Raw genomic sequence first — 27,774 nt, forward strand, 5'->3', positions numbered from 1 at the left:
TATATGTAAATATATTCTACCTTTTCTCTCCAATCAAAAATGAATATTCCTGAAATAGAACCAATAGACTTCCACAAGCTTATTAGTTTTAATTCTATTGGCAACATAATTGCTTTAGAAACAAAAAAGCCAACTCCAGAGCCACCCAGAGAGTTTCTGTTACCACCTAGAAGAAGACTAAGAACAGAAAGGAACTCTACTACTCCCAGCAGCTACACACACAATTTGAATTTCACTGAATGGCAAGAGAATGTTTATAACACCAACCCTGGTTTTTGGTCATTTTCAAACAATATAGTCAAATATAAATCCTTTTATGTTTCAATAGCAACAAGATACCACCTGCTTAACTAAAGAAACTAATGAAGGTTAAGAAAGTATAACTACAATAATCATACAGAAATATCATATGATTGAAAAGGATAATTCAAAATCAGTCAATAAACATTTATTAAGCACATTTATAATGCACCAGGTATCAAGCTGAGAACAGGATAAAAAGAAAGGCATAAGACTATCCCTGCTCTCGAGCTCACAGTCTAATGGTGATTATATATAAAAAAGCAAAAAGTGGGAGAAGGGAATAGCCTGGCACAATATTATCATGCAGCTGGGATAGGAAATTATCTGAGATGATAAAAGTTTCTGGGTTGATTTCATTTAGGAAAGCAGGTAGGTGAAAAATGACAAGGGAAATTCCCTGAGTGTCCTCCTGAAATTGGAGAATCTGGGCAGAACTCCCAGATGCCTACCTCCCACTCTCTCTAATCAGAGGAAGGAAGGAGTCCCAGAGGCAGAAGGTTCTGAGGAGGTATAAGGTAATTCCTGTGATTTTCCTACATGCCTTACAGGAAAATTGAAAATCTACTCAAGAAATGTTTTCTAAAAGCTCCCGAAGTAACAATCAGCTTTCAGCATTAGATAAGGAGAGCTTCAGGAGCAGGTAAACTACCACAGTATTTCTAGATAAATCAATTTATAATTTACAGGGTCAATGTCAGGATCAGGTTCACCAAGATAGAATGACAAAGCCCATGCTATTGATCTGAACTAGGGATTCCTGTACCAAGGAAGTCACTGTCAAGTTTCAATTATTTAGGGCCCAATTATTCAGATTGTGGATTTTTTTTTAAAAGTTCCTTGCCTTTCTCACTATCTACTCTGCCACTGCCAATTACCAAGTGAGCCTAAAGGCAAATAGAAAATAGGATTTTCTATATTCTATATTTTTCTACAGGCCACTGTAGCAAAAAGATTAACTTTTGTGAATTAAATAACTAAAAAGAACTTTCAAGATATTTTTGGAATTTCACTTACCCATCTTGATTAACTAGAAAATGTAAATTGCTGTTCAATTATTTAAAAAAAAATTGACCAGCTATTTCACCAGTAAATGGCTATCCCCTGATATTCATGCTTTTATTATACCTTATGACTAGAGAACATATATAAAATATATGGTTCATTGTAGCCACAGAAAAGAATAGTTCTTAAGTGTCACACAAGTAATGACTTCTTTATATGATTTTATATAACACAGACTTGTGATGGAGCAACCCAAACTCAATCTTTAATATATATGATCTGTCTTTCAGTTTAAGGGAATAGAAGGTGCTTCATCTCAGCATCTGAGGCCATCCCTCCTGAACCTAATCTACATCTTACCACTGGAACTAGAAGACTGTGGAGGAGAAAGTGAGGCTGGTGCTTTGAAGTCTGATGACTTCCAAGATTCCTCCCCTGTTTTCTGTGAGAACTAGATATCTAGCTACTGAGTCACAGAGAAATTAAGATGTTGAGATTAAAAAGAAAAACAGATTACAGAAATTCTAGATGAGTACATATTTGTAAGTTAAAACTGGGTCTTCTTTATTCTTCAAGAGGGCAATTGCAGGAAGAGAATTCCAACAACTGAGATACTCCTGTCTCAGAAGAATCGGCCAAAGGCTGATTATATAAAAGGTTATATATAAGGCTGATTATATAAACGGTATCTATCCTGCTGTGTAAATAGCAAGGCCATTTTACATTAAATAAGACTTGGCCTGTCCTAGATCAATCTGTCCACATACATATCCTTTTCTGAAGAAAAAAATGTAGCACTAAGCCAAAAAAAGTAACTGAAAGGCAGATGCCTTCATTCTTCCAAGCCAAGACAAGCCAGGAAAACATGACCATGCAAGGCATCGATCGCAACATGCAAGAAAATAGGCCAAGTCTCAGTTGAGTGTGGTCTGAGTTTATATCAGTCCAGGGGCTAAACTTTATAAACCATATTCCCAGAAGCTACCAGTCCACAGCATAGTTCATCCAGTTCTTCTGGGCTTGGGCCCACTAGCCAAACAGTTCTATCCCACATATAAGTTTCCCCAAATAGCTTATTAAAAATGGTGAAAGTAAAAAGAAAGGTAACTCAGAGAATGAATTCCTAGAAGCTGATATGTGTTACAGGCCAGAACTTGAAACAAGTGCTAAGTCAGTGAAATTGATAGAAACAATAGTTATCTATTATTATTATTATCTAGCATGGTGCTTAATTAATAGTTCTCTAGTTCAGTATAAGTACTTAGTACTTACTATATAGTTCCACAAGATTCACACCTATATAAGCTAGGAGCATCAACCAGAATTAAGTCAGGGAAATTCAGAAGGCAGGTGGGAGCTCATGCTCTTGGAACCAAGACTACTGCTGCAGGAAAGGAGCGATTTGGACTTTAACCCCTGGCTGCACTTGTGGTGATTACTGAACGGAAAGAAGGCTGCCACCAGAGCCCCCCAAGAAACCTGCTCCCAGAGAACATTACATTTTAGAGAAGAATATTACAGACATGGGTTTAACAAAAAGCAATTTCTCTTCCATTTAGCTAAAATGGCTTCCACTATGGAGTGACAATATTTCTTTGGCTGAAAAGTTATTAATAAGTCCAGTAGTCTTGAAGTCAAAAAAGTAAAAGAAAGGTAAAGGAAAGGTACTTTTAAATCTCTGATTTCAGATTTCATATCTGGTAAAAACAGATCTCAAAATGAGACTCAAGAACTCTTGAATATACTTAAACATGCCAACAACAGCCACTGTCTCCCTCTTAGAAACACATCTACAAGAAAGATTCTACATGATCACCCATTTATGAGACTTATTTACAATAAGACGGAGCTGGATGCACAAGCCATGTTCCAAACTCCAATTTATGCTCTATTCCTTTGGTTCACAATAGACAGAAGAAAGACAGGCTTATTAGAAAAGGGCAATTGTTATTCAAAATACAAAGGAAATAGGAAAACACCTTGAGATCTCTGGAAAACTTCCTAGTTTAATCACAATCTCCAAAACATACCTCATTCTATAGTTGGGTATACTTTGCTGCTTTACCTTTCCCCCAATCTTCAGACTTCAGCCCCTTTAGGGAGATGATAGGACCAGAGCTGGAAGTACACAGCGACCTCATTTCTCTAGTAGCCTATTCAATTCATTTGTAGAACTTCATTGCCTATAGCTGGGACTTCTGGCCTCTCACAATTCAAACACTTGTGCTCCCAGTTGTGGAGAAATATTGAGGAGGCTAAAATAAGCTTGGCTTCCTAACAATTTCCAGAGACAAACATTTAAAAGGTCCACTGAATCTCCAACTAGCAATGGCCACATAACCACTTTAAGTCCCTGCTTGAAAGTCTGGGACTTTCAGCTCCCTAAAATTTCACAGAAGCAATTAAATATTTAACAACCAAAGTTGCAGTTGCCTTGGTCCCATAATGAGGCAGCTGTTTTTGTAGATATGATTTTAAATATGCTCAAATGTTTCTAGGCCAGTTCTTAAGCATTTTTGTGTCCTGGACTTCATTGACAGTATGGTGAAATATGTAATATGGACTCCCTTCTTACAATACTGTTTTGTTGTTGCTGTTTTTCAAATTCATAACCAAAAGAAATGCTAAATTTCAGCTGGAGATAGTGAAAATAGATATGTAAATTTTTTTCTTCCCCATCTAAGTTCAAATGTTCCATGAAATCTGTCCATGAGTCCATTGACAACAGATTAGGAATTCATGCTCAATAGAAGTAACTCCAAATAATTGACATCCACATTCCTCTCCGAATCTCATTCTGCTCAAGTCTTTCCTTCATTTTTTATTTCTTCATCCTTATCATCCCTGAAGCAAAATCACAAAAGAACCTTCTTGTCCAGGTCCTCTATGTTATAGAAACTGACCAGAGGCTGAGGAGACATGTCAGCTTAATTTCTCACTCCTGAGAGAAAGGCTTAAGGCAACATGGTATAGTGGAAAGAACAATGGAGTTATATATTATGTGGTTCATGTCCCAGCTCTTCCATTTATTAAACTCTGTGATTTTAGGAAAGGGACTTCTCCTTTCTCAGCTTCAGGTTCCTCTTCTGTAAAATAACAGGGTTGGATAGTCCCTAAGGTCCCATTAAGTTCTGTAACTACATAACAAATGAGAAAGAAGGGGCAAACTCAACAAATAGTCACAGAACTTAAGGTCCAATTTAGTGAGCTAGAAGCTTTGCCAGAGAAGCAGAAACAAAACATAGATCTCTGTTAGCAACCCACATCACTGTAAAAACCAAACACAATCAAACAAGCAGCCCTGGAGGAAAGGAAGAAAGAAAGAAGTATCAAAAGTTGCAGAAGAAATAGGTTAGCCAAATTCAATTATTCAGGCCACTCTGTCAAACTTAGTTCTGGTGCCTGGGTTCATCCACATCACTGTCACTGCTCTGGGACAAGTCTTTGGGGCTCTCTGGCTGGCGCAGCTCCAGAAAGTTGATGATAAGCTTGGCAATTACTTCTACATCACTAAGATAAAGAGTGGGAAGAAAAAGGAAAAGGGAAAATTCAAGTTAATTACCATATAAGAGCATCCCCAAATCCTTTACACACATATATAATAGCCCAAGAAAAATGAAGCAGAAGATTTATTCTTCACCCCCAATCCCTCCAAGTCATCTCCTTTTTATTCTAGTCTGCTCCCTTTCTTATTTTCCCCTGATTTAATGTGTAGTTTAACATCATTACAAATAATACCCTCAGAAAGCAGGCAAACTTTAAGGATGGAAATGCTGTGTGACTTTGGAAAAGTTTGTCTTTTTTACTTTTTTTGTGCTTCGGTTTTCCCATATATAAGAAAAGAGAGAGAATACAGTATAAGTCAAAACTAACTATGAAGCCTTCTAGACTTTTAAGAGGTCAAAATTTTCAGATAAAAAGGTTTCTTTCAAGTTATAAGTTATTTGACAGGAAGGTTATAGCCAAAAGTAAACCTCAAAGGAAAGCCATTACCACTAGCCATTAATTTCTTTCTATGAGTAGTTCAGAAGCAAATGAAGATTCCACTAGGTGTCAACTTTAGGAACATACAAGCCAATGTTAGGACCTGCCTCAATGAATAAAAACTTTATAATAAAAAGGAATCATGAAATGGAACAGTCATTTTCAATATCTCTCTTGACCCAGAACATCTTATTGCCCACCTAAACAAAGGCCCCAAAGAATCAAAAGGCTTTTTGAGGGAACATAAAAAGATGATTTGATTTGAAATCATCTAAGAAAATGACAGCTTTAGAGTAGAGATTATATAATTACACTCTAATTTAGCTTTTCACAAAGCTTCACAAATGACCTATCATAAAACTATTATCACAATGCAGGCCCTTATTACTATAGACAATGCCAAGCCCTTGGCTCTTATGCAAAGCTGATGCTTAAGCACTTCATCATTCCCAATTTCTTTGCCCAGATGAAAGACTGTATACTGTGTAACCAAATCATGCTGAGGTCTATATGATCCAGATGTCTCTATTGGTTGGCCTTCAGTTTTTGTTTTTTTTTTGTCTGTAAAATGGCAATAGTTATTCTTGTTTCCATTCTACTCCTTGGTGACTCAAGAAGTAGTAACAAAAAGTCATCAGATGGAAAGCCAAGGAATAAAAAGCTATTCTAGCACTATCCTTTCTCAAAAGGATCTATCCCAGGGGGATTTCCAAAAGGCACACTCACTAGAATGAATTACAAAGCACAAGAAAAAAAAAAATGATTCAGGCTTAGGGACAGCCACAAAGTCTAGATATAAACAACCATGATTTTAGACAAGATAGTAGTATATTTAAAAGTTCATTATATTTGAAGTCAAGGAATCTAGATTCAGATGGTGGTTCAGTTATTTACTATGTGACCTTCACCAAGTCATTTTCACTCTAAGGGCCTTCAATTAGTTATAATTTGTAAAATTAGGTGGCTGAAACTAAATAATGTCTAGAGTTCCTTCCAACTTTAAATCCTATGACATTAGGATGTGGTCACTAATGAATAGAACCAGAGACAAAAGATTACATAATGTCAGTAACTTGAAAGAGAATCCAAAATAAAATGGGTTCTAAGCTATAGATTTAACATCTATAATTTAACTGTCACTGACAGCTCCCCATTTGTCCCTATCCACATACTATTTCCAAGACACTGTCATCTTACCTCCTATGACCCATCACTGCACTCTGGGTAAGAGGATAGGAAAAGCCCGTAGCAAACCGAAGTACCACAGTATAGCCCTTTCCAAAATATCGAACTTTCTCTTCAATGACATTCACATCCTTAATGTCATTCAGTCCAACTACCACTGAAAAGATAAGAACAGTCAATACTCATATAAGAACGTCAGATGTTAGAAAACATCACAAAATGATGTCAGTGATAACAGTCATGGTTTTTTTTCCAAAGCCTATAACTCTGAATTGAGGCTTTACTAAATTTCATGTAAACATATTTCACCCAACACAAAAATCAGTAGCAATGAATTCCATTCCTGTCTTTATGAGCTGGATAAAAAGCCTTATGGCAAATCATTTTTCCTCCCAGGGTAAGCTTCAATTTCTTCAACTGTGGGCAAGAACAATAGTTAAACTTTAAAGTTTTCTCCAACAATATCACGATGAGATTCTATGATTTGAAGAAATTGAGTATTTAGAAAGTACTCAGCATCAATAAGAAATATTGACCAACCTTTATTTCTTAGTCTGTTTCCAGGTCAACATAGTAGGATTCTGCTTAATCTACTTCCAAACATGGAGTCAAAACAATAGTATTATAGAACAAAGCAACATCCTTCCCAGGAATCATTGATCATAACTGATTTATTACTCTTTCATAGGAAAGCAAATCTGGTTCCGGTTTCCAATCTCATATATACTAATTAAGAGAGCCTTCTTATTTGTTTGTCTTAATTTCCTCCATAAGGTACCATGTGGTATAATAGAAAGAACATCACATTTGAAAATCAAGGACTTGGGTTCAAATTACGAGTTTGTAATCTTGGGAAATCCCTCTGGGATTTTTTCTTCATCTGCAAAATGAGTGATTTAGACAAAGTCTCTAAGAAAAGTCAATGGTGTATATCTTGCCTGTTTGTGATTATCCAAGCTCAGCCTTACTAGATGGGTATAGAGAAGGAAAAAAGATTCCAAGCTGGTGGCTTTAGTACTTGAATATAACAAAGCTGCTTAAAATTATCCTAAATGAACAACTATTATGATGAGTTAGCAAAAAACTATTCCCAAACAGAACCAATCTAAAAAATGAATATAACCAGGAACCAAGACATTTCTTGAGCAAGAGCAGTTCTAGCAAGACTCAGAGTTTCTTTTGTATCAGATAACTGCAGATTATGAAAACAGAACTCTCTCTCTCATTCACTCTTTAAATTCATAGGGTTGAAAGGAGATCAGTACGAACCTAGTGGGCCATATCATCTCTCTCTCTTCCTCCTGCCTCTAAATTCTTGATAGGCAGTAGGAATCCTAAAGGAAGCTTTAACATGGCATTAAGTGTCCTCCAGGTCCTGACACCCCATAGCTGGTTTTCTATTTTACAAAACAAAATGAGTTTAACATGGCATCACTTACTTATCTAGACAATATTTAAAACCAGGTGCCTGGCCTACAGGGAGCCATGAAGGTCCTTATAGAATAGGAAAAAAATAATTCCTGACTTCAAGACTAATAATCTCCTTTTTCTTTAAACAAGTTTTGAACTTGACTATAGGGTTAATAATATCCAAGCAGTTTCAGTGCTATTACACTTTGCTCCTAAAAATAAAAAGCCAAACTGGATTTGGAAAATTCATATTGATGCAAAAGAATAGTTTTCAAACCTTATATTCACAAGCCAAATCACAATACCTAAGAACATGGAAGACCATGTGGTGCAAAAGAAAAAGCTTATATGGACTCAGAAGATTGGGGTTTGAATCTTCATTTTGTTCCTTATGTGACTTTTCGATAAGCCCTTACTATAAGGGTATACATTCATCATCTCCCAAAAAAAAGGGCAGAGGGAGAGGGAAAATATTAAATGAATTTCTTCCCATCTATCTATAGACCTAAGGATTTTCAATTACCTTGTTTGAGGTTCAAAGCTTAGTTTGAAAACTCTAGACTAGCCAATCAAAAAGATTGTTTAATAAACAAAAGTGATCCTTTTGTATCAACTGAAATATTTCAGCATATGCAATACAACTCTTACCTTGTTCATGGCATGCCCTAGAAGCCATCAGTATTTTCTTGTAGAGATTGAATGTTTTCAAGATTACTTTCCCAGTAGTTTTGTCAAACAGGGCTTCCTGGAAAAAAAAAAAAAAAAAACAGCAAAAGATTACCACACAAGGTCTTGAGTTCAGAAGACAACACTATCTTCACTCAAACTTCCAGAAAAGAAACAAACAGTTCCCCTGCACTTAATGATTATGATTAACAGTTCTCAGTCCCATAGTATCTCCCTAATCCTTCAAATGTACTGCAGATTTTTTGTTGTCAGATATTATTTTCTACTCTAAAAGAAAACAAATTTCTCAGAGGGAATTTAGAAAAAAACTTGGAAAATATCCTTCGTTCACCCATCCCAACACTTGATTTATCAAAGCCAAATGTTCTTCTACCAAGTATAATTTCCTTAATCTGGGGATTGAAAAAAAGAATAATAATGAATCCTTGAGAAATTACAGGACTCTCAAACATAATCTTTCTTCCACAGATTATGCTCTAGCCAAACTAATTTACTTTCTGGTCCACTAATGCTTACTGAATTTATACTCTGTCTTTATCCTGAACTACCCTCCTTTCCACTCTTTACCTGCTAAATTTCTACCCAACTTTTAAAACATCCCACTCAAACATCACCTCTTTCATGAAATCTTCCATAATGTCCCTCAATCAATAATAACCTTCCCACTTAATCTTGGTATTTCTCCTGGGGAGCTTCCCACTCCAATTCTTCCATCAGCCCTTGATGCTAACTTTAGCCCTTACCTCCCAGTCCTCTAAGTTCTGTACCGCCACAAACAGACACCCTGTGACATAGAAGAATTTCCAGCCTAGATTATCTGAAAAGCAAATATCCAGAGTAAATAGCTATGAAAGGCAAAAAGGGAATTCCAACACTGAACTGAAAGCAAACAAGCCCAGAATGACAGAAAAGTTTCCTCTCATTATTCCATAGGGTAGTTACCTCTGTCCTAAAGAGCAGTAGCAATTACACTCAATGGAGGAAGGGGAAAAGAGGGAGAGGAGAAAGAGGAAAAATATTCCTTAGACCTTAAAAATCAATGTCCTATTCTTAAGCACCTCAGAGCCCAGGCTGCAGACAAGCTACTTTGTATACTGGATATCTAGATATAAAGTAGCTTGTCTACTCTGGCAAAAAACTCTTTAGTTAGTACTTGTCTTCCTTTCAGTGGTCTAGATGAGCTTAGAAGATATATAAAACAATGATCATAGATCTGGCACTGCTAATGTGAAATAATGAACAAGCCAATTCCCCTTTGTAGTCCCTATTTCTTTTTGTGTAGGATGAAGTGGTTTCACATAGATGATATCCAAGGGCCATCTCCAGTCATTCTGATTGTCTTGCAACTAGAATCAGATGGCTTCAAAGGAGAAAGTGAGGCTGATGACTGTGCCCTTCTTTCTTTCTTTCTTTTTCTTTTTTTTTTTTTTTTTTTTAATATATGGCTTTTTATTTACCAGATATATGCATAGGTAATTTTACAGCATTGACAATTGCCAAACCTTTTGTTCCAATTTTTCCCCTCCTTCCCCCACCCCCTCCCTCAGATAGCAGGTTGAACAATACTCCCTTCCTTCTTTCAATCCAATTCACTCACATGTAATGGCATCACCTTCCTGATGTCATGGTCTTCTTCAAGATGAGAGACAAACAGCAACAATAGATGATATCTTTTCCAGTTTTATCAATTTTACTTTGAGTTTCAGTGATTATATTTCACTGTGGACTTGGGTGATTTTTTTTTTTTTTTAAATTAAAGCTTCTTATTTTTCAAAACATATACAAGGATAATTCTTCAACATTAACCCCTGCAAAATCTTGTGTTCCAATCCCCCCTCCTCCCCCACTCCCTCCCCGAGATGATAAGTAGTACAATATATGTTAAGCATATACTTTAACATATTTAACATGTATTCAACTATCTGCCATCTAGGGGAGGGGATGGAGGGAAGGAGTGGAAAAGTTGAAACAGAAGTTTTTGCAAGGGTCAATGTTGAAAAATTACCCATGCATATGTTTTGTATATAAAAAGCTATAATTAAAACAAAAAGAAAGAAATATATGTCAAATCCAATATATGCATACATATTTATACAATTATCTTGCTGCAAAGAAAAATCAAATCAAACCGGAAATAAATGAGAAAAACAATAAAATGCAAGCAAACAACAACAAAAAGAATGAAAATGCTATGTTGTGAAACATACAGTTTCCAACAGTCCTCTCTCTGGGTGTAGCTGGCTCTCTTCACAAGATCATTGGAACTGGTACAGATGATAAGTAAAGTCCCTTCTAGCTCTAAGAATTTATGATTTTCTGAGTAGAAATGTCTGTCTTAAGTGTGATTCTTAGGCTCCTTATAGAGATACATGAATAATACCAAGGAAAGAGGAGATTCAAAGCATATAAAAATTGAATTATATGTAAAGCAGTTTCCAGCTAGAAAAAGAACACTAGGCATTTAATTTTTTAAAAATGTAGATCAAAGAGAGGGGAAGAAGGGCATCAAAATACATAAACTCACTAAATCCCTCCTGGATGAATTAAAATTCATCTTTAAACATCTCCATAGATGTTTAATAAAAATACAATGGTGGTAAGCAAAGTTATTCATACACTTGATGATATACAATAGAAATGACAAGCATACAGCTCACATGTTCATAAGCCCACAGCACTTCCAGTTGTGACTAGAAATAGATTAAAATATAAGTGGGAATAACAAAGCAAGTAAAAACATAATAAACCATAGGTAAAATTACATTAAAAAAAAGTCAATTTGCGGGCTGTACATATCCTCATGTACAGATTAATGGCCCCCATTTCCACTTGAGTTTGACAGGATGTACAACAAACAACTAAAGGTAGAAGCTGGGAAAGCCTGCCTAGAAGGTACTTAATAAAAATTCCCTAACTAAACTAAAGATCTGATTGTCAGTTCAGCCTTAGGGAAATGAAGAAGCAAAAGAGGTCAGCATAGATAAAGATAGAAATGCTAGAAGGATCTCAGTGAAAAATCAAGAGGATAAAAAGTGAAAAATTCCAAAGAAAACAAATCCATAATAATCAGCAAGAGAGCCACTGTACCTCCACTGTAGTATGCAGCTGCCAAGCCAATGGACAAGATACCTGAAACAAAAATAAAAAACTTTAGTTAGAACTAATGCCCCAGGTCGTCCCTAATCACCCACTGATTAATATCAGACAGTTTTGTTCCCTCCCTGCACAGAGCTTACAAATAGAAGCTAGGAAGCAACAGCTCTGAACAAATAACTTTTCATTTGTAGTTGGAGCAGTGAAAAGGAAAATAGAAGGGAGTGGAAGAGAAAGACTTTCCCATTTCAGAGCCAGATATTACTGGGCTTACCTACAAGAAGAGACCAGGATCGGATACCAGGAGACCTCTTCAGATGGAGAAGGGAGCCAGTTCGGGTCTCTACCTGCATATACATTCCTGGCTTCTGGAACTACTCCCAAAGTAAAAACAAGGCTTGTAGAGAAGAACAAAGAATTAGGTAAAAATGATCTTGTCAAAAGACCAAAGAAATATTCAGTCATTCTAGTTAAGTCTATCTGTTTCTCTGTCACTCTATTAGATATTCTAGTAGACATTAGTATTAGATGCTATTGAAGAAAGTGGCAAAATCCCACTACAATTAAGAAAATCTGAGTACTAATCCCAGAAATGCTGATACTAGCTATGATTTTGGACAAGTCAAACAATCTCTGCTCCAGTTTCTTTAACTATAAGATATGAGTTGAATTAGATAATTTCCAAGATACTTTCAGCTTTAATATTCTAGAAGCCTAGGAAATGTCACAATGACTTCACTCTTACCGCAGTATTCCCTCAGTCTCTCTTCTATAAAAAACAAGAAGAAAAATATCTTAAAGATATCAACAAATAATAATTCAGAGTGGGAAGGAAAGAGAAATCATTTACTCCATGTCCCTCATTTTTCAGTTGAGGAATAGGTGTGTAAGGCTGGTGGTAAGCAAAGTTATTGCCCAAGGTTGTACTCGTAAAAAATGGCAGAAGATTTGAATTGCTTTTTCTGACTAGAAATCAAACATTCTTTCCATTATAGGGTTCATAAAAAGTATTAAATTCATCCAAGATAAACCCATCAAAACTTTAAAGACTTCCAACTAAAATGGCAACATGAAAGGTTACAGAAAAGCCCATCTGTCCCAAATATAAACTTAAAAAGGACCTTAAATTAAGCAATGATCAAGAAACTTGAAAAGAAACAATAGGGAGAGCCTTTTTCCAGAACAAAAAAAAAATCACTCAAAAGCCTGTGAGCATTGGGAAAAGGAAATATGTCAGAGAAGGGAGTGTGAACACAGATCAAGGATAACTGAAGGAACTTTGTTTCTTGGAGGCCCAGAAGTCTGCTCACGTAGGAAATCCACAGCACTTAAACCACAGGATAATCATTTTGGTCTTCAACTACAAAGGACAAGCAAACAAAAGGCAAAGCCAAATTGGCAGTTATAGGAATCAATGTTGCAGAATTTCCCTCTAAAAACTCCTCTTGACAGATATACAAAATGCATTAGATCAAATCCTGATGGGGAAAACCAGAAAAAAATCATAGTGAGTCATTTGTCCAGTCCAGTTTGGCAAAAGAAAACAGACAAGAAGGTCTGATGACAGTGGGCATAGGGTCAGGTCAGCAGCACTCCAATCCAGCAAAAGGAGGTCCTAGATTCATACTGAGGCTCTACTAGACCCATACTATGGCACTGCAAAGGCTTTATCCACCAATTACAAAATTTCAAGTTACAAATAACTAAGAATAGGTCTTGTATACAAGGAAGGCATTACTGAGAAAGGAGTCCCTGGCTGGTGTAACTAGAAAGAAGAAAGTTCAAAAACCAGCAGCAACGTGGTTCAGATTCCAGCACAGAATAGTCTCCAACCCAGACTGCAGAAGAATAACCAGTATAAGAATATCAAACCAAAAGGGAACTACAATTCTGTGCCTCTTAACCAATGGAACTTTCCAGCTGGCTGAAAGGGAATGGGTCCAACAGCAATCTATTCTTGAACAGACCCAAAACCATGTCAAGAAGTTGCAGAGTTCAAAACAGGACAGCAGCAGTGAGAAATGGCCCTGGATCCAGGTACTTTGAAAAGCTTGCAGGCTCAAGCCTTTCCCTGAAATTCTAAAATAACACAACACTCAATATCCCTGAAAACCAATAGTAATAGCCCAAACCTTCCCTCCAGAAGTGTGACAGAAGCCAGCACTGACATTAACAGAAAATAAGCTGAAAGAATGATAAAATAAACAAACAAAAAGAAGCCCACTTGTAAAGAGTGATTAAAATGAGAGAGACATTCAAAACAAAACCAGAAGAAAAAAAAGACTCCAAAAGCCTCAAAGAAAAACCCAGCATGAGCAAAAATGCAACTAGAATTCCTGGAAACAGATGAAGAATTGAGGAAAAAGGAAGGAAAGAACATACATATACAGCAAAATCTGAGTATATGTATATGCATGTATATATGTCTATGTACACATACATATATAGATACATATGCATATGTCTGTACATATATTATAGATGCATATGTAAATTTTTTTTTCTTAAAGACTGAACAGAGGGACATCAAGGTGGCACAATGGACAGAGCACCAGTCCTGAAGTCAGGAGGATGTGAGTGCAAATCTGATTTTAGACACTTAACGCTTCCTAGCTACGTGACCCTGGGTCACCCCCAAATTGTCTCAGCAAAAAAAAAAAAAAAAAAACAAAACCTGAATAACTGGCTTTGCAAAATGACTTTCCTTCAGAGATGACGGAATGAAAAGAGTGATCAAAACCACTCAGTAGACTAGACACAAAAGATAGACTAGATACTTTATATTAATGGAAGTCTTAGATCATTCCCATGGTTCACCACTTTCACTCCTAATCATATACAGCTGAACAAAGATGGAGTAAATAACACAACCATTCTGTCTGGTCGACTGAAAAATGAAGAGACTCCAAAAGTAGATGACCTCAACTGGAGCTTCACTGCTCATCCTTTATCAACTCATTATCCTCTCTCCAAAATCTTTTCCAAACGTTTTTCATTCCTCCTCAAACCTCTCATGCCATTGCCCTCCTTTCCTCCCCTTAACTGAGATCTTTGCTTTATCATTTTACAGGAAAAAAATTGAGACTATTTGCTATGAATTCCCTCTTTCTCAACTCCTATCACTCAGATGCCTTCTACCACTTTCTCCTCCTTCATCCCTTTCTCACATAATGAGGTGGCTTACTCCTTATCAAGACTACTTGTTAAATGATGTCATTTCATCTCATCTCTTCCAACCAGACTGCCCCCCTGTTATCTTCACTCTTTTGCTTATTCTTACAGGCTACTTTACAGCCTCCAAACATGCCCTAATGGCCTCCATTCTCAAAAAAAACCTTACTTGATCCTTCCATCTTTTATCTCTTCTGCCCTTTAAAACTAAACTCCTTGAAAAGGCATCTAGGTACTTCCAATTTCTTTCCTCTTTAATCCCTTATAATCTGGCTTCCGACCTTATCATTTCACAGAAATTGCTTTCTCTCCAAAATTACCAATAATTTCTTAGGTTTTTTCAATAGTCATAGTGCTTACTATGTACCAGACATTGTGCTAAGTGCTTTACAATTAATATTTCATTTGATCCTCACAAAAGACTGGAATATAGATGCTATTATTACTCCATTTTACACTTGAAATTTAGGCAAACAGAAATTAATGACTTGCCTAGAATCACACAAGGTCTTCCTGATTTCAGGCCACATGCTACCTAGCTGCCTTTTTGACATTGTTAATCACCTTCTTCTCTTAGACACTTTCTTTTCTCTAGGTTTTTGGGATACAGATAGCACTCTTCTCTTATCTATATGGCCAGTCCCTCTCAGTCCCTTTTGCTAGCTTCTCATCCAGATCCCTCCCTCCAAACATAAGTGTCCAAATACAAGCATCCCTCAAGATACTAATCTAGGTTTCCTTCTAATTCTTCCTCTATGCTGCTTTATACAGTGATCTCATTAGCTCCCCTGGATTTAAATATAATACCAATGATTCTCAAATCTACCTATTCTGGCCAAAACTCTCAGCTGACCTCCAATCTCACCTGCAAAAGCCTCTCAAACTTGGAGCTCCAATAGATATTTTAAATTAAACATGTCCAAAACAGCACTCTTCTTTCCCCCTACACCTTCAACCACTATTGCCACCACTTCCCCATTACTATGGAGGATAACATCATCTTCCCAGTCCATTAGGCTTGCAATTTAGGAATTACTCCTGTCTCTTGCCACCACTATTTCTCACCTCCCATATCCTAGCTGTTGCCAAGACCTATCAATTTCACCTTTGTAAAATCTCTCAGCTTTACCTCTATCTTCTCTGACACTGTCACCACTCAGATGTAGGCCCTCATCATTTCATGGCTGGACTATTCCAATAGCCTAACAATGCCATTTTCCATTTAGCCATCAGAAATTTTCATAAACCTTAGGTCTGATCATGTCACTCTCTTTGTCACTCAATAAACTTCAGGGATTCCCTATTGCTTCCAGCATCAAATACAAAATGCTCTAGGACTGAGCCTTGGAAGACATCCACAGTTAAAAGGTAATCAATTAATAAATAATATATAGTGCTGGACCATAGAGACACAAAGACAAAGTATGAAATAGTTAAAACTATTTGTAACTGTGGAGAGAGACTTTTTAATTGAATGATAGTCACAAACCATACTGCAATAAGAGAATTAATTTTAAGAGAAGAATCAGAGAATTTATGTGGACCCTTTTAATCTCTAGATTTTGGATATTTTCCTAAATGGAAATTTTCCTCCATTAAACAAATGAGATGAGTTTTTCTCTTCCCCCATGAATTAAAAATTCTGGAAGAAATTGGCTCAAAAACACCTTACCCAGATGTACTATAAGTGAAAGGATACAGGTCTTTCTGGGCTCAAAAGAACTTGTAAAATGTCATCTGAAAGCAAGATCATTTTTATAATTTTCTCACTTTTCTTGCTTTTAAAAATAATGTGGCTAATATAAAAATGTTTTGTATGATCTCACATGAAAAACTGATATACTGTTTGCTGTCTCAGTGGTTGGAACAGGGGTAGAAGGAAGAATTTGAAACTAAAAATTAAAAAGAAAATGTCTTCAATAAAGTAAAGTAAAAAAAAAGTTTGGAAATTTTTGTGGATAATAAAGAACTCTTCTGTTTGGATTATATATTTTTTTCTGACAATGGTGAACTCTTTAAGTGGGCACATTTTTCGGTGTTTTTATCCCTGGCTTGATGTTGAAACTCACGTTGTTTCTGTCACAGAATCTGTCATCAAATCTTTAAGATATATTTGACAGACATCTCATTTGAGGAGATCCTTTAAGGCTGCATTTTTTTCTACAAAATTGTAAGGCTACTTACTCAGCCATAAACTCACCCATCACGCTTAATAACTGACACTGTTATTTAGTTAGAACAATGGATGTCAGGAAAGAGCAATATCCTGAAAAGATCAGGATTGAAAGAAAGTTTCTGTTATGAATTGATTGGGCTTCGTTGATACAAAACTGATTCCTGAGGTATGTGGACTGGACAGAGGCAGCTTTTTGTTTAACGTGACATCATTTCTACTGACCTTCAGAGATAACAGAGCTTGGATGTGTGCTATTTCTTGGGAGTAAGAAAAGCAGCTTTGACACGTAAATAGAAGGAAAATTACAAAAAGCTTATGTTAACATATTTTGGCTCTGACACTAGCTGTGTGTTCTCTGGCAAATCTGCGTTGGATTCGATGACTTCCAGTTTTAAAGTTATGATCATATTGTCTCCTGGTTCATCCCCACCGACCACCAAAAAGACTTGAGGCATGGGCGGGGGAGGGGTAGTCCAGTGGCAGGGGGATCCTGTAGAAAGAGAAAACCCAATGACAAACGGCTCCCTGCATCACCGACAATACTTCTTCCTTTCTTTTCCCCTTTCTCCAGCTCCCTCCGGTTAGTGAGAAGAAAAGGTAGCAAAGAGAAAGATGCCAGCAAATTGGCATGCGTGTGTATTCATTCATTCACACCTTCCCTAATAGGCAAAACGAACTCGCTAAGTCCTACCACACCCAGATGGCAGGGAGAGCGGCAGAGTAGGTGGATGGAGAAAGCGCCTACCTAGCAGAAGACGGCGGCAGAGGCAATAGCACCAGACACCAGCGGGAAAGCAGTCGTTTGAATGAGATCTGGGCGGGAAGGCTACTTCCGTATTCACTCCCGGGAGGGTGGAGGTACCATAGAGTGAACTAGATGGTCCACTTCCGTTACGGAAGAGGAACAGAAGGCGGGCAGATCTCGGGAGGTGCCCTAGTTCTTCCGAAGTAGTGATGGCCATCTTGCGTTCTGGTAAAAATTGTCTTAAAGCGCCTAGGTATAGAAGAAATGACACGGTTGTGAATGACAATTCACAGGGGTAAGGAAAAAAAAGCTTCCAATTGGCTGAAGATTCAGAAAGCGAAACCGAAGAAGGGTGGCCTTTCAACTATCAGAGACGCTTTACCACCCTAAAGAAGCCGGTGAATTGGAAACTTTGCCCGATTCCAAGAGGGCTTTGCCGATTTTGTAGACAGACCGGAAGCCCTGGATATGGCGGCTGGGCAGTAGTGAAAGGAGCTGATGTGTCCTATTAAGATGGGCTTCCACAGAATGCCTTACTTTCATGCTCAGAAGGCTTCCTTTTATTCCTCGTGAGCACAGTTCAGGGGAAGGGAGATGGATGGTGTACAGGAGTGACATTTCCCTGTGTGCCGGTGTGCTTCAGTTCCCTCTATATGTAGAAGGAATATTACACAGTCATAGAATTCACACGTTACTTAATTAGTTCTGAAGCCGTGTGATTTTCTGCAAGTCACAATGTAATGCCGGAGAAACTGAGGCAAGATAGAGATTTTAATATTTTATTTGGATTTCTGAGAGGGAGAGATTTGCTGGGGGCACGATGTTCCCAAGGCTGATGTTCAAAGCAGCAGCGAAAGTGAATTCTTAGTGATATATCGTAATGCTGGAGAAACTGAAACAAGATAGAGATTAGAAAGTATTTAATATTTTATTTAAAAAGGAGAAATTTATTGGGACCAAATGGATCCATGGTTTAGTCCCAGGCTCTAAGAATCCAGCAAACAGTGAGTTCTCAATGACATATACACACGTGGCTCAGACACAGACTGAGACTCAGATTAAGGCAGGAGTGGAGTCAGGGTGCTGAGAGCATGAACGGAACTCTCACAAGGTGAATCGAGTCACCAGAGATGAAGATGACGTAATGGGGGGGAGGCACCCCGGAGATAGGGAAATGCATCTTTGATAAGTCGATATCTGCTATTCTATAGTTTGGGATGAGGAGAGGCATTCTGATATAAAATATAAGATCTTTTAATCTTATCAAATATTCTGATTACGAGGGAGGGGTGTGTAATGTTCTCTCTAAAATGTAATGTTCTCTGTTGAGGTTTTCTTGGAGTTTCTGGAAGCAGCCTTTCTTTCAGCTCAGTAATCACCACAAGTGCAGCCAGGTGTTAAAGTCCAAATCCTTTATTGTCTCTTTCAAAGTCTTGTCTCCTTTCCTGGGGCTTGGTTAGCTTTCTTATAGTCCAGATCCTTTATTGCCTCCTTCCTGTGGCTGGGCAGTTTTCTGGCAAGCCTTTCAGTCTGGCTTTGGTCTTAGTGGGGGAAGTGCAGTCTAGGCCAGCCACCAGAAAGCTCAAAGATCCAATTGAATTTCTCCCTTGTATTTGAGAGCTTAAGCTCCTGTGGCCAGTCCTTAGCCTTCTCTCCTAATGTCATTTCTGGCTAAGTCTCCTAGCTTATATGCTCTCTTATCAAAGGTGTGAATCTTGTAGAACTATAGTAAGTACTAAGTAAGTACTGACCTAGAGAACTGTTAATCACCATGCTAAACAACCATTGTCTCAATCAATTCCACTGACTTAGCACCTTGTAAGAATCCTTTGTTTCAGGTTCAGAGTTCTGGCCCATAACAGGGGTGGTTTTGCAGGACTGAGCAGAACAATTATAAACTGAGACAGAATAATTAGGGAAACTGAATCAGGATAATTAGGGAAGCTGAGTCAGGATAATAAAAAGAGAACTGAGGTATAACATTCCACACTCTTTTCTGAATATGCAAATCATTGAATTACCGGCCTCTAGAGGGTCTTAGCACCAACCCTATGTAAAGCAAATAAACCAAAATAAAACTAGAAAAATGCAAGGACTTATGGCAAGGACAAGTCTCTCTCTGATAACCACAGAGTTATTAGCATAAAAACATCAATAGCAGGTCTTCTGCAGTTGGGGAGCATCACAGCCAAAGAATCCAGTTTGAGATGGACAATTTACTGTGAGTTAGATCTGTGGTTATTTGTGTATTCAACTCAACCTCTGCTTATATAGGGAGACAGTCCCACTGCCCATCCTAAGAGGGGCACTCCAAGTCTGTCAGGATCTCCAAAGGGGGGAAAAAGTAGGGCCTGGAGTAGATCCACCTGTCCCCACTCAATAGAACAGAAGCTGCTATTACGATCCAGATTTCTGAGCAAATTATGCAATTAAACCAAGTCAGGCAATTCTGAACTATTAGATGCCTGATACCAAACTGCAAGATCCTTTGAGAATGCTGAAATACAGGGGTGGAGAAGATACACTTGAATGCCTAAGCTCCCTACTACCCTCAATATCAATTATCTAACTCAGCCTCAAAAATAACACTGGACTGATAAAAATCACAAGGATTAGAAGCACAACTTACCAGCTAAAGAAAATCTGGAATTTCGTTAGAAAAGGTTGGTCCAGAGGGGAGGGGAAAAAAAGACCAGCAAAGACAGAGTAAGACTAAAGGCCAGCACATTGTGCCAAACGGGCTAGGAGACTTCTGGGGTTAGAATAAATACTGAGACACAGGTCTCTGGCCTAGGCTGATAGCTCTACTCTGCTTGTAAAACAGCAGATCAGAAGAGAAACCAAAGCCACTTTAAAACAAAACAAAACAAACAAACAAACAAACAAAAAAAAAACACCACCAGAACCCCAAACCGGAAGTGATCCAACACTGATGTTGGCACAGCTGTGCAGCTGCCTGCTGCAGTCCAAGGCTTCTCCTTGAGGCAGTTAAGAATCTGCACAGCAGAGGACACAGCCCAGGGCAGCCTCAAATCCACAGCCTGAGACAGAGGAACTTCCACAGCAGTGAAACTCCTGCAGCAGCCACTGTGCTTCCCCAGCAGAGACTTCCAGTTTGAACTCAGGGGCTTTTTGAGGGTCAGCTGCTAATATCCACAGCCCCACAGAGGGCTTTGGCCTGGGTTTGGGACACTTTCACTGTTCAGCCTCTAGCCTCAGGGCAGTCGCTAGGCCACACAGCAGGGGTTCTTCACTGGGCACCCCCTGTAGCACAGCCAAGCTAACCACCTCTGAGTCATTTCTGGAGGGGGAGGGGGGTTAATCTCTCCCAGAGCTCTCTCTTAGCCCGGGCACAAGACTGCTGTAATCCACCTTATCTCTGTTCTGTGAGGAAGCTGGTAAATTTCCTACCCACAGATCTAACTCACAGTAAATTGTCCATCTCAAACTGGATTCTTTGGCTGTGATGCTCCCCAACTGCAGAAGACCTGCTATTGATGTTTTTATGCTAATAACTCTGTGGTTATCAGAGAGAGATTTGTCCTTGCCATAAGTCCTTGCAGACCCCATAGAGTTTTAATAATGAGTAAGAAATTGAAGAGAACGATTGAGACCTTCTATACAGAGAAAGAACAGGTATCCAACCCCAAGGAGGCTAACAGCAGACAGTCTCCAGATAATACCTTAAAGAGGAATGATACCTGCCCTCCATCACATAACTCTCTCCTAGAAGAGACTATTAAAAAATTAAGAGAGTTAGAAGAAAAATGGGGAAAGGAAAGAGAAGCTATGATAGAGAGTAACAACATCCTGAAATTTGAGTTGGAAAAGATAAAGAATTCACAGGAAGTGCAGGGGAACAAAATTTGTGAATTGGAAAAGATTTTTTAAAATCACAGTAAAGTAGGATTTCTGGATTGGAAAAGATTAAAAAAAAAATCCCAAGAAAGTAGGATTTGTGAATTGGAAAAAGAAAATAACTCACTTAAAAAAAAAAAATTAGTGAAATGGAAAAAAAAAACTCCACAGAGCAAAATAATTCATTTAAAAACTCAATTGGACATATACAAAAAGAACTCAAAAAATGTGAATGAAGAAAATAACTCACCAAAAATCAGTCAAGCAAAATTTTAAAAATGAAAAGCTGGAGAATAACGTCAAATATTTACTGGGAAAATCTATAGATCTGGAAATAGATCTAGGAGAGAGAATCTGAGGATCATTGGACTTTCCGAAAATTATGATGAAAAAAAGAGGCTAGATTCTATTTTACAGGAAATCATGAAAGAGAATTGTCCAGAAATAATAGAAACAGAAGGGAAAATAGGCATTGAAAGAATTCATTAAACACCTTCTGAAAAAGACCCTAAAAAAAAAAAACTCCACAGAATATTGTAGCCAAACTGCAGAACTACCAGACTGTAAAGGGCTAGAACTGAGCAAATGCACTTGGATAATGGAGCACGTGAGACTACTTGCCAATTGGACGGTTCTCTATTAACTTGTTTGAAGGTTGACCCTCCCCAGCTGTTCTGTGCTGATTTGATTGGTGGGACAAAGAGGGGGAAGTGACCTGTGTGGGAGGAGTAGGAGGAGGAAGAGGAAATTGAGGCACTCACTCTCTCGTGGAGGTGGAGAGAAGAGGGTGGTGTGGATATTACTAGATCTAATCCCCTGACCAAGAATAAAGACTTTTGATTATCCTGACTCTGGCTGATTTCTGGGAAGATTAGAGTTCCAGCATTTTGGCGTCCAACATTGGACCAGCACCCTACCTTCACTGAAGTCCCCCAGTGACCAGGAGTTTAGGTGAGTATTCTAATAGACAAATAAGGAACTTACTTTGTTAAGGTCTAAACCAGCAATCTTTTATAGCTGAAATGGGGCAGATGTTAGGTATAGACATTCCCTCCACCTCAGCCAACCCAGCCCCAACCCTGCTCCAGCCTCACCCAGTAGTAGTGCTATAGAGAGTATAATTAAGATAATTGAGAAGAGTTTACTTGTAACCTGGCTACAGATTGATAAACTCTTAGGGGCATTAAAACACACTTCCCCTTGATTCTTAGAGGAAGAAAAACTAAATATAGATTACTGGAAGCTAGTGGGATTTCAACTGAAAGAATTTTACGCAAAAAATGGGCCTCGTTCAATTTCCACAGAAGTATTTTATATATACAACGAAGTTCAATTAGACTTAAACGATCAATCAAGTTGTAGGAGAAGGAAGAGTTTTAAAAATGAACAGAGGAGGAAGTGTGAGGAAAAAATGATAGAAGATAAGCAATCTCAAAACCTTCCCGGAGGGCAAGGGGATTCAAATGAGGAATTAGGTGTGATACTATGATTCCCCTGAAGAAACTTCAACCCCGCCTAGAGAACAGATTATTGACAGGCCCACATCAATTCCACCTTCAGGGATGGAGGGAGGAGGAGTAGTGGGAGGGGCAGTGATATCATCAGCACTTCCCCCCCAGCAATTATCAACTCCTATAACTAGATTACAAAAAGGGATTTTTGAAGTGATTAAAGATAAAGATGGAAAAGAAATAGATAATGATTTCAAACTTCAAATTTTTCCCATGATTCAACTGTATAATTCTGCAGGCCAAGAAAGTAGAAGATATGCTCCTTTTAATATGGATGTCCTTAAAGACCTGAAAAAAGCTTGCACTCTCTTTGAGGCTACATCAGATTATGTTAAGATGTTACTATACAATTTGGCTTATGAACCCTTAACCCCTAGTGACTGGCAAGCCATTGCAAAGGTGTGCTTAGAACGTGGACAAAACTTGTTGTGGCTTTCTGAATATAGTGGATTCAAGCCCAACAAAATAGTCAAAGTGGAGTTAATCCTCCAATCACCTGTGACCAACTAACAAAGTGTAGGTTCCTATGCAGAAGCTTCAGTACAGATTAATTACTTCATAGCAGCATTTGAGCAAATTGCTGCTGCTGCTATCAAAGCATGGGCTTCTCTCCCCTGTAAAAACGACAAGGGTGGGACCTTCACAAAAATTGTACAAGGACCAAATGAACCCTTTGCTGATTTTGTGGCATGTTTGCAGATAGCTGTCATATGGACTAATGGTGAAAATAATAGTAACAGACACTTTGGTAAGGCAACTTGCTAGAGAAAATGCCAATGAGGTTTGTAGAAGAATTATACTAGGACTACATAGGGATGCTCCTTTAGAGGAGATCATAAGACGCTGTACCACAGTGGGCACAAATACCTTTTATAGCCAGACTATGGTGCAATCTTCCCAAGATCCCAACATGGGAAGACAGGGTCCCTTTTGGCAAAGGACTTCTAGAGAGACTCATCAATGCTTTCAATGTGGTAAAGTAGGCCATCTGAAAGCTCAATGTTGGCACAGAGACAGTGAGAAAATGGGAGTGGGAGAACAAGACCCAAAACCCCATGTCCAAAATGCAACAGAGGACTCCATTGGGCATCAGAGTGTAGACTGATTCAGGGAAACGGGATGAGGGGCCCAGCTCCAGGGCCCCAAATAAAAAACACTTGGGACATGATGGCAGCCGATGCCACACTCAGAGAGTGCCCACAAGTCCAATACCCAGACATGACCAATCAGCCAGGAAGCAACATGATGGGAGAAAGGGACTACAATTAGGGAGGATAGAGTTGTATGCAGCTGGGACAACTGAGATACTCCCTGGAGAGGTGAAATCTGTTCCTCTCCAGCCTATGGATCCCTTGCCTCCAGGCTCAGTAGGCTTGACCATTTCACCTCCTGAGAATATTTACAAAACAGTGTTCATCCATACACCGATGTGGGAAACTGGGGAATGTGTAGATAATATCCCAGTCACTAACACAGGTAGACAATGTGTGATTTATCAACCAGGGGAAGTAGTAGCATCGGGTTTATTGATACAGACCCCTAATAAGCAATCTGGTGACAATCACCCACATTCTGACTCCAAGCAGCAAAACCCAGGAATATACTGGACAGCAGCTGTGACAGCTGACCAACCTATGTTCACCATCTATATAAATGGCATACCATTAGAAGGACACAGGTGCAGATCGCACAGTCATTAGAGGTGCCAACTGGCCCAGTAACTGGCCAAAGAAAAAGGCAGACACCTACATGTCTGGGGTAGGAGGAGCAATAGCAGCTGAAGTTAGTGCTACCCCTTTAAGATGGGTATTTGAAGGTGAAACAGGAGTTTTTACTCCTTTTATAGTTGAAAAAATCCACATCAATCTGTGGGGAAGAGACATTTTACAACAATTAGGGTTAAAAATGAGTACTTCGGTTTTTTAGGCAGGGCTGCTGTTGAAGGCCTGCCAACACTTTCACCTGTTCCTATCCAATGGAAAACTGATACACCAGTGTGGATAGAACAGTGGCCCTTAGGTAGCGATAAAATTCAGGCCTTTTTAGACATAATACAGGAACAACTTGACCAAGGACACTTACAACCTTCTCTAAGTCCTTGGAATTCCCAGTATTTGTTGTAAAAAAGAAATCTGGAAAATGGAGGATGTTGACTGATTTAAGAAAGGTAAATGAACAGATGGAAATTATGGGAACTCTTCAACCTGGACTTCCATCTCCTACTCAGTTGCCTAGAGAATGGCCTCTGTGGGTTATAGACATTAAGGACTGTTTCTATTCTATCCCTCTAGATAAGGAGGATATGAAAAGATTTGCCTTTTCAGTGCCCAGCGTTAACTTAGCTGAGCCTTATAAAAGATATGAATGGACAGTTTTGCCACAGGGAATGAAAAACAGCCCTACTATGTGTCAAATGTATACTGCTGCTGCTCTTACTCCAGTAAGAAAAGCATTTCCAAAAGTAATGTTATTACATTACATGGATGATATATTGGGATGTGCACCTGAGGAACAAATGTTAGAAGCATGTCTACAAAAAACCATAGAAACACTAAGGAAGTACAAATTGCAGATAGCTTCAGAAAAGATTCAAAGACATGCTCCTTTTCAATATTTAGGATATGAAGTATATCCTAAGGTGCTTACGGTACAAAAACTCTCCTTAAGAACAGATAAGCCAAACACCGTAAATGACTTCCAGAAATTGATAGGAGATATCCAATGGATGCGTCCTGTGCTAGGCTTGACTACCTGTCAATTGCAACCATTATAAAACATTTTAAGGGGAGCCAGTGCTTTAAATTCATCATGCCAGCTTACAAAAGAAACTCAAGAGGCTTAAGAGAGAAGTTGAACTGGCTTTATCCAATGTAGTTTGAAATATTTCCAAAAACCCTTGGAAATATCAGTTTTTGCTACACAAGAAGCACCCACAGCAATCCTTCATCAAGGAGACAGTGTGATAGAGTGGGTGAACCTCCCAGCACAACCAGAACAAAGCCTTACTCCTTACCCAGTGCTTGTGGATAGAATTTTATTAAAGGCCATTAAGTGAGCAGTACAGTTATCTGGGATAAGACCTGACAAGATATACACCTTTTATACTAATGCACAAGTTAATGTGTGCTGTGAAACCATCCCAGAGTGCCAAATGTTATTAGCCATGGCTCCAAATTTTACACACGGGTCTCCATTAAAGATAACCAGACTGTTACATAATTGGTGATGGATTCTTGAAGAAAAGGTTTCTAAAGTTCCTCTTAAAGGACCTTTACAGATGCATCCAAACATAATATTTGCGCTGTATATTCTCATGATTTAACTATAAAGAGAGTAATCAGAACTCCTTTTCAGTCCACTCAGCAGAATGAATTGTATGCAATCATTCTAGCTCTTGCTTATTATATGGGAGACATAAATATAATATCTGATTCGGCCTATTCAGTAGGTGTGGTACAAAGAATTGCCACAGCCCAAATAAAATTTGTAGCCTCCAATATATATCAACTCTTTAAGGAACTTCAAGAGCAAGTGAGAAAGCATCCAGGTAAGATTTATATTTTGCATGTCCACTCCCATAATGGATTTGCATGTCCTATTTTTGATGGTAATTCAAAGGCAGATAGCCTTCTAACCATGTTGGCCAATACTCCTTTATTTCAGGAAGCACAAGAATCTCATTCTAAATATCATCAGGCTGCCCAAGCTTTGCATTTTTTTTTGTTATTTTATTAATTTTATAATTATACATTTTTTGACAGTATATATGCATGAGTAATTTTTTTATAACATTATCCCTTGTATTCATTTTTCCAGATTTTCCCCTCCCTCCCCTAGATGACAGACAATCTCGTACATTTTATATGTGTTACAGTATAACCTAGATACAATATATGTGTGTAAATCCAATTTTCTTGTTGCACATTAAGTATTGGATTCCGAAAGTATAAGTAACCTGGGTAGATAGACAGTAGTGCTAATATTTTACATTCACTTCCCAGTGTTCCTTCTCTGGGTGTAGTTGTTTCTGTCCATCATTGATCAGCTGGAAGTGAGTTGGATCTTCTTTATGTTGAAGATATCCATCTTCATACACTATTGTTGTTGAAGTGTATAGAGATCTTCTGGTTCTCCAAGCTTTACGTTTACAATTTGGAATAACAAGAGAAGAAGCTAGGAGCATAGTAAAAGCCTGTACAGCTTGCCTTCCTTTCCACCCTCCTACACTCCCTCTAGGGAAGAACCTTCATGGTTTGAGACCTAATGAAATTTGGCAAATGGATGTGACCCATTATAAATCTTTTGGTCATCTATCTTTTATCCACATCGTGGTAGACACCTTTTCAGGATTCACTTTTGCAATGCCAGCAGCAAAAGAAACAGCCCGAGTGGTCACTGAATTCCTTTGCAATTATGGGTGTGCCACAAGCAATAAAAACAGACAATGGATCTGCATATACTTCTAAACATTTTGCACACTTTTGCACACAGTATAAGATTTTACATACCACTGGCATACCCTTTAATCCTCAAGGGCAGGCAATAGTAGAGAGAAGATACAGAGATATTAAGACACTCCTCCAAAAACAAAAGAAAGGGGGAGCCACGGGTAACCCTAGAGAACATCTAAATTTAGTTCTCTATACCAT

General features: G+C 38.3%; 1 protein-coding gene across 2 annotated transcripts; it reads right to left on the reverse strand.

The window, feature by feature from the left end:
* Positions 1-432: 432 nt before the first annotated feature.
* On the reverse strand, positions 433-17,907 carry CYBC1 (cytochrome b-245 chaperone 1). 2 transcript variants are annotated; one of them, XM_074265035.1, is made up of 8 exons: positions 17,757-17,888; positions 17,234-17,501; positions 11,939-12,061; positions 11,659-11,700; positions 9,315-9,388; positions 8,533-8,629; positions 6,487-6,631; positions 433-4,815 (listed from the first exon to the last, which is right to left on the reverse strand). In XM_074265035.1, the coding sequence occupies exons 3-8, from the start codon at positions 12,021-12,023 to the stop codon at positions 4,695-4,697; spliced, it is 564 nt and encodes a 187-aa protein (XP_074121136.1). In that variant the 5' UTR covers positions 12,024-12,061; positions 17,234-17,501; positions 17,757-17,888; the 3' UTR covers positions 433-4,694. The 2 variants fall into 2 exon arrangements, with proteins under 2 accessions (XP_074121136.1, XP_074121137.1); XM_074265036.1 differs by lacking the exon at positions 17,234-17,501 and having other exon boundaries at positions 17,757-17,907.
* Positions 17,908-27,774: the final 9,867 nt, after the last annotated feature.

The sequence above is a fragment of the Sminthopsis crassicaudata genome, chromosome 4 (genome assembly GCF_048593235.1).
Source record: "Sminthopsis crassicaudata isolate SCR6 chromosome 4, ASM4859323v1, whole genome shotgun sequence".
NCBI lineage: Eukaryota > Metazoa > Chordata > Mammalia > Dasyuromorphia > Dasyuridae > Sminthopsis > Sminthopsis crassicaudata.

Bases quoted from the DNA above. Each gene is read 5' to 3' on its own strand.
- CYBC1 (XM_074265036.1), bottom strand. From the start codon at position 12,023: ATGTATATGCAGGTAGAGACCCGAACTGGCTCCCTTCTCCATCTGAAG. The intron at 11,701-11,938 runs GTAAGCCCAGTA...TTTTTGTTTCAG, and splicing joins ATCCTGGTCTCTTCTTGTAG to GTATCTTGTCCATTGGCTTG. The intron at 6,632-8,532 runs GTAAGAGTTGTA...TTATCTTTTCAG, and splicing joins TAGGGCATGCCATGAACAAG to TGGTAGTTGGACTGAATGAC.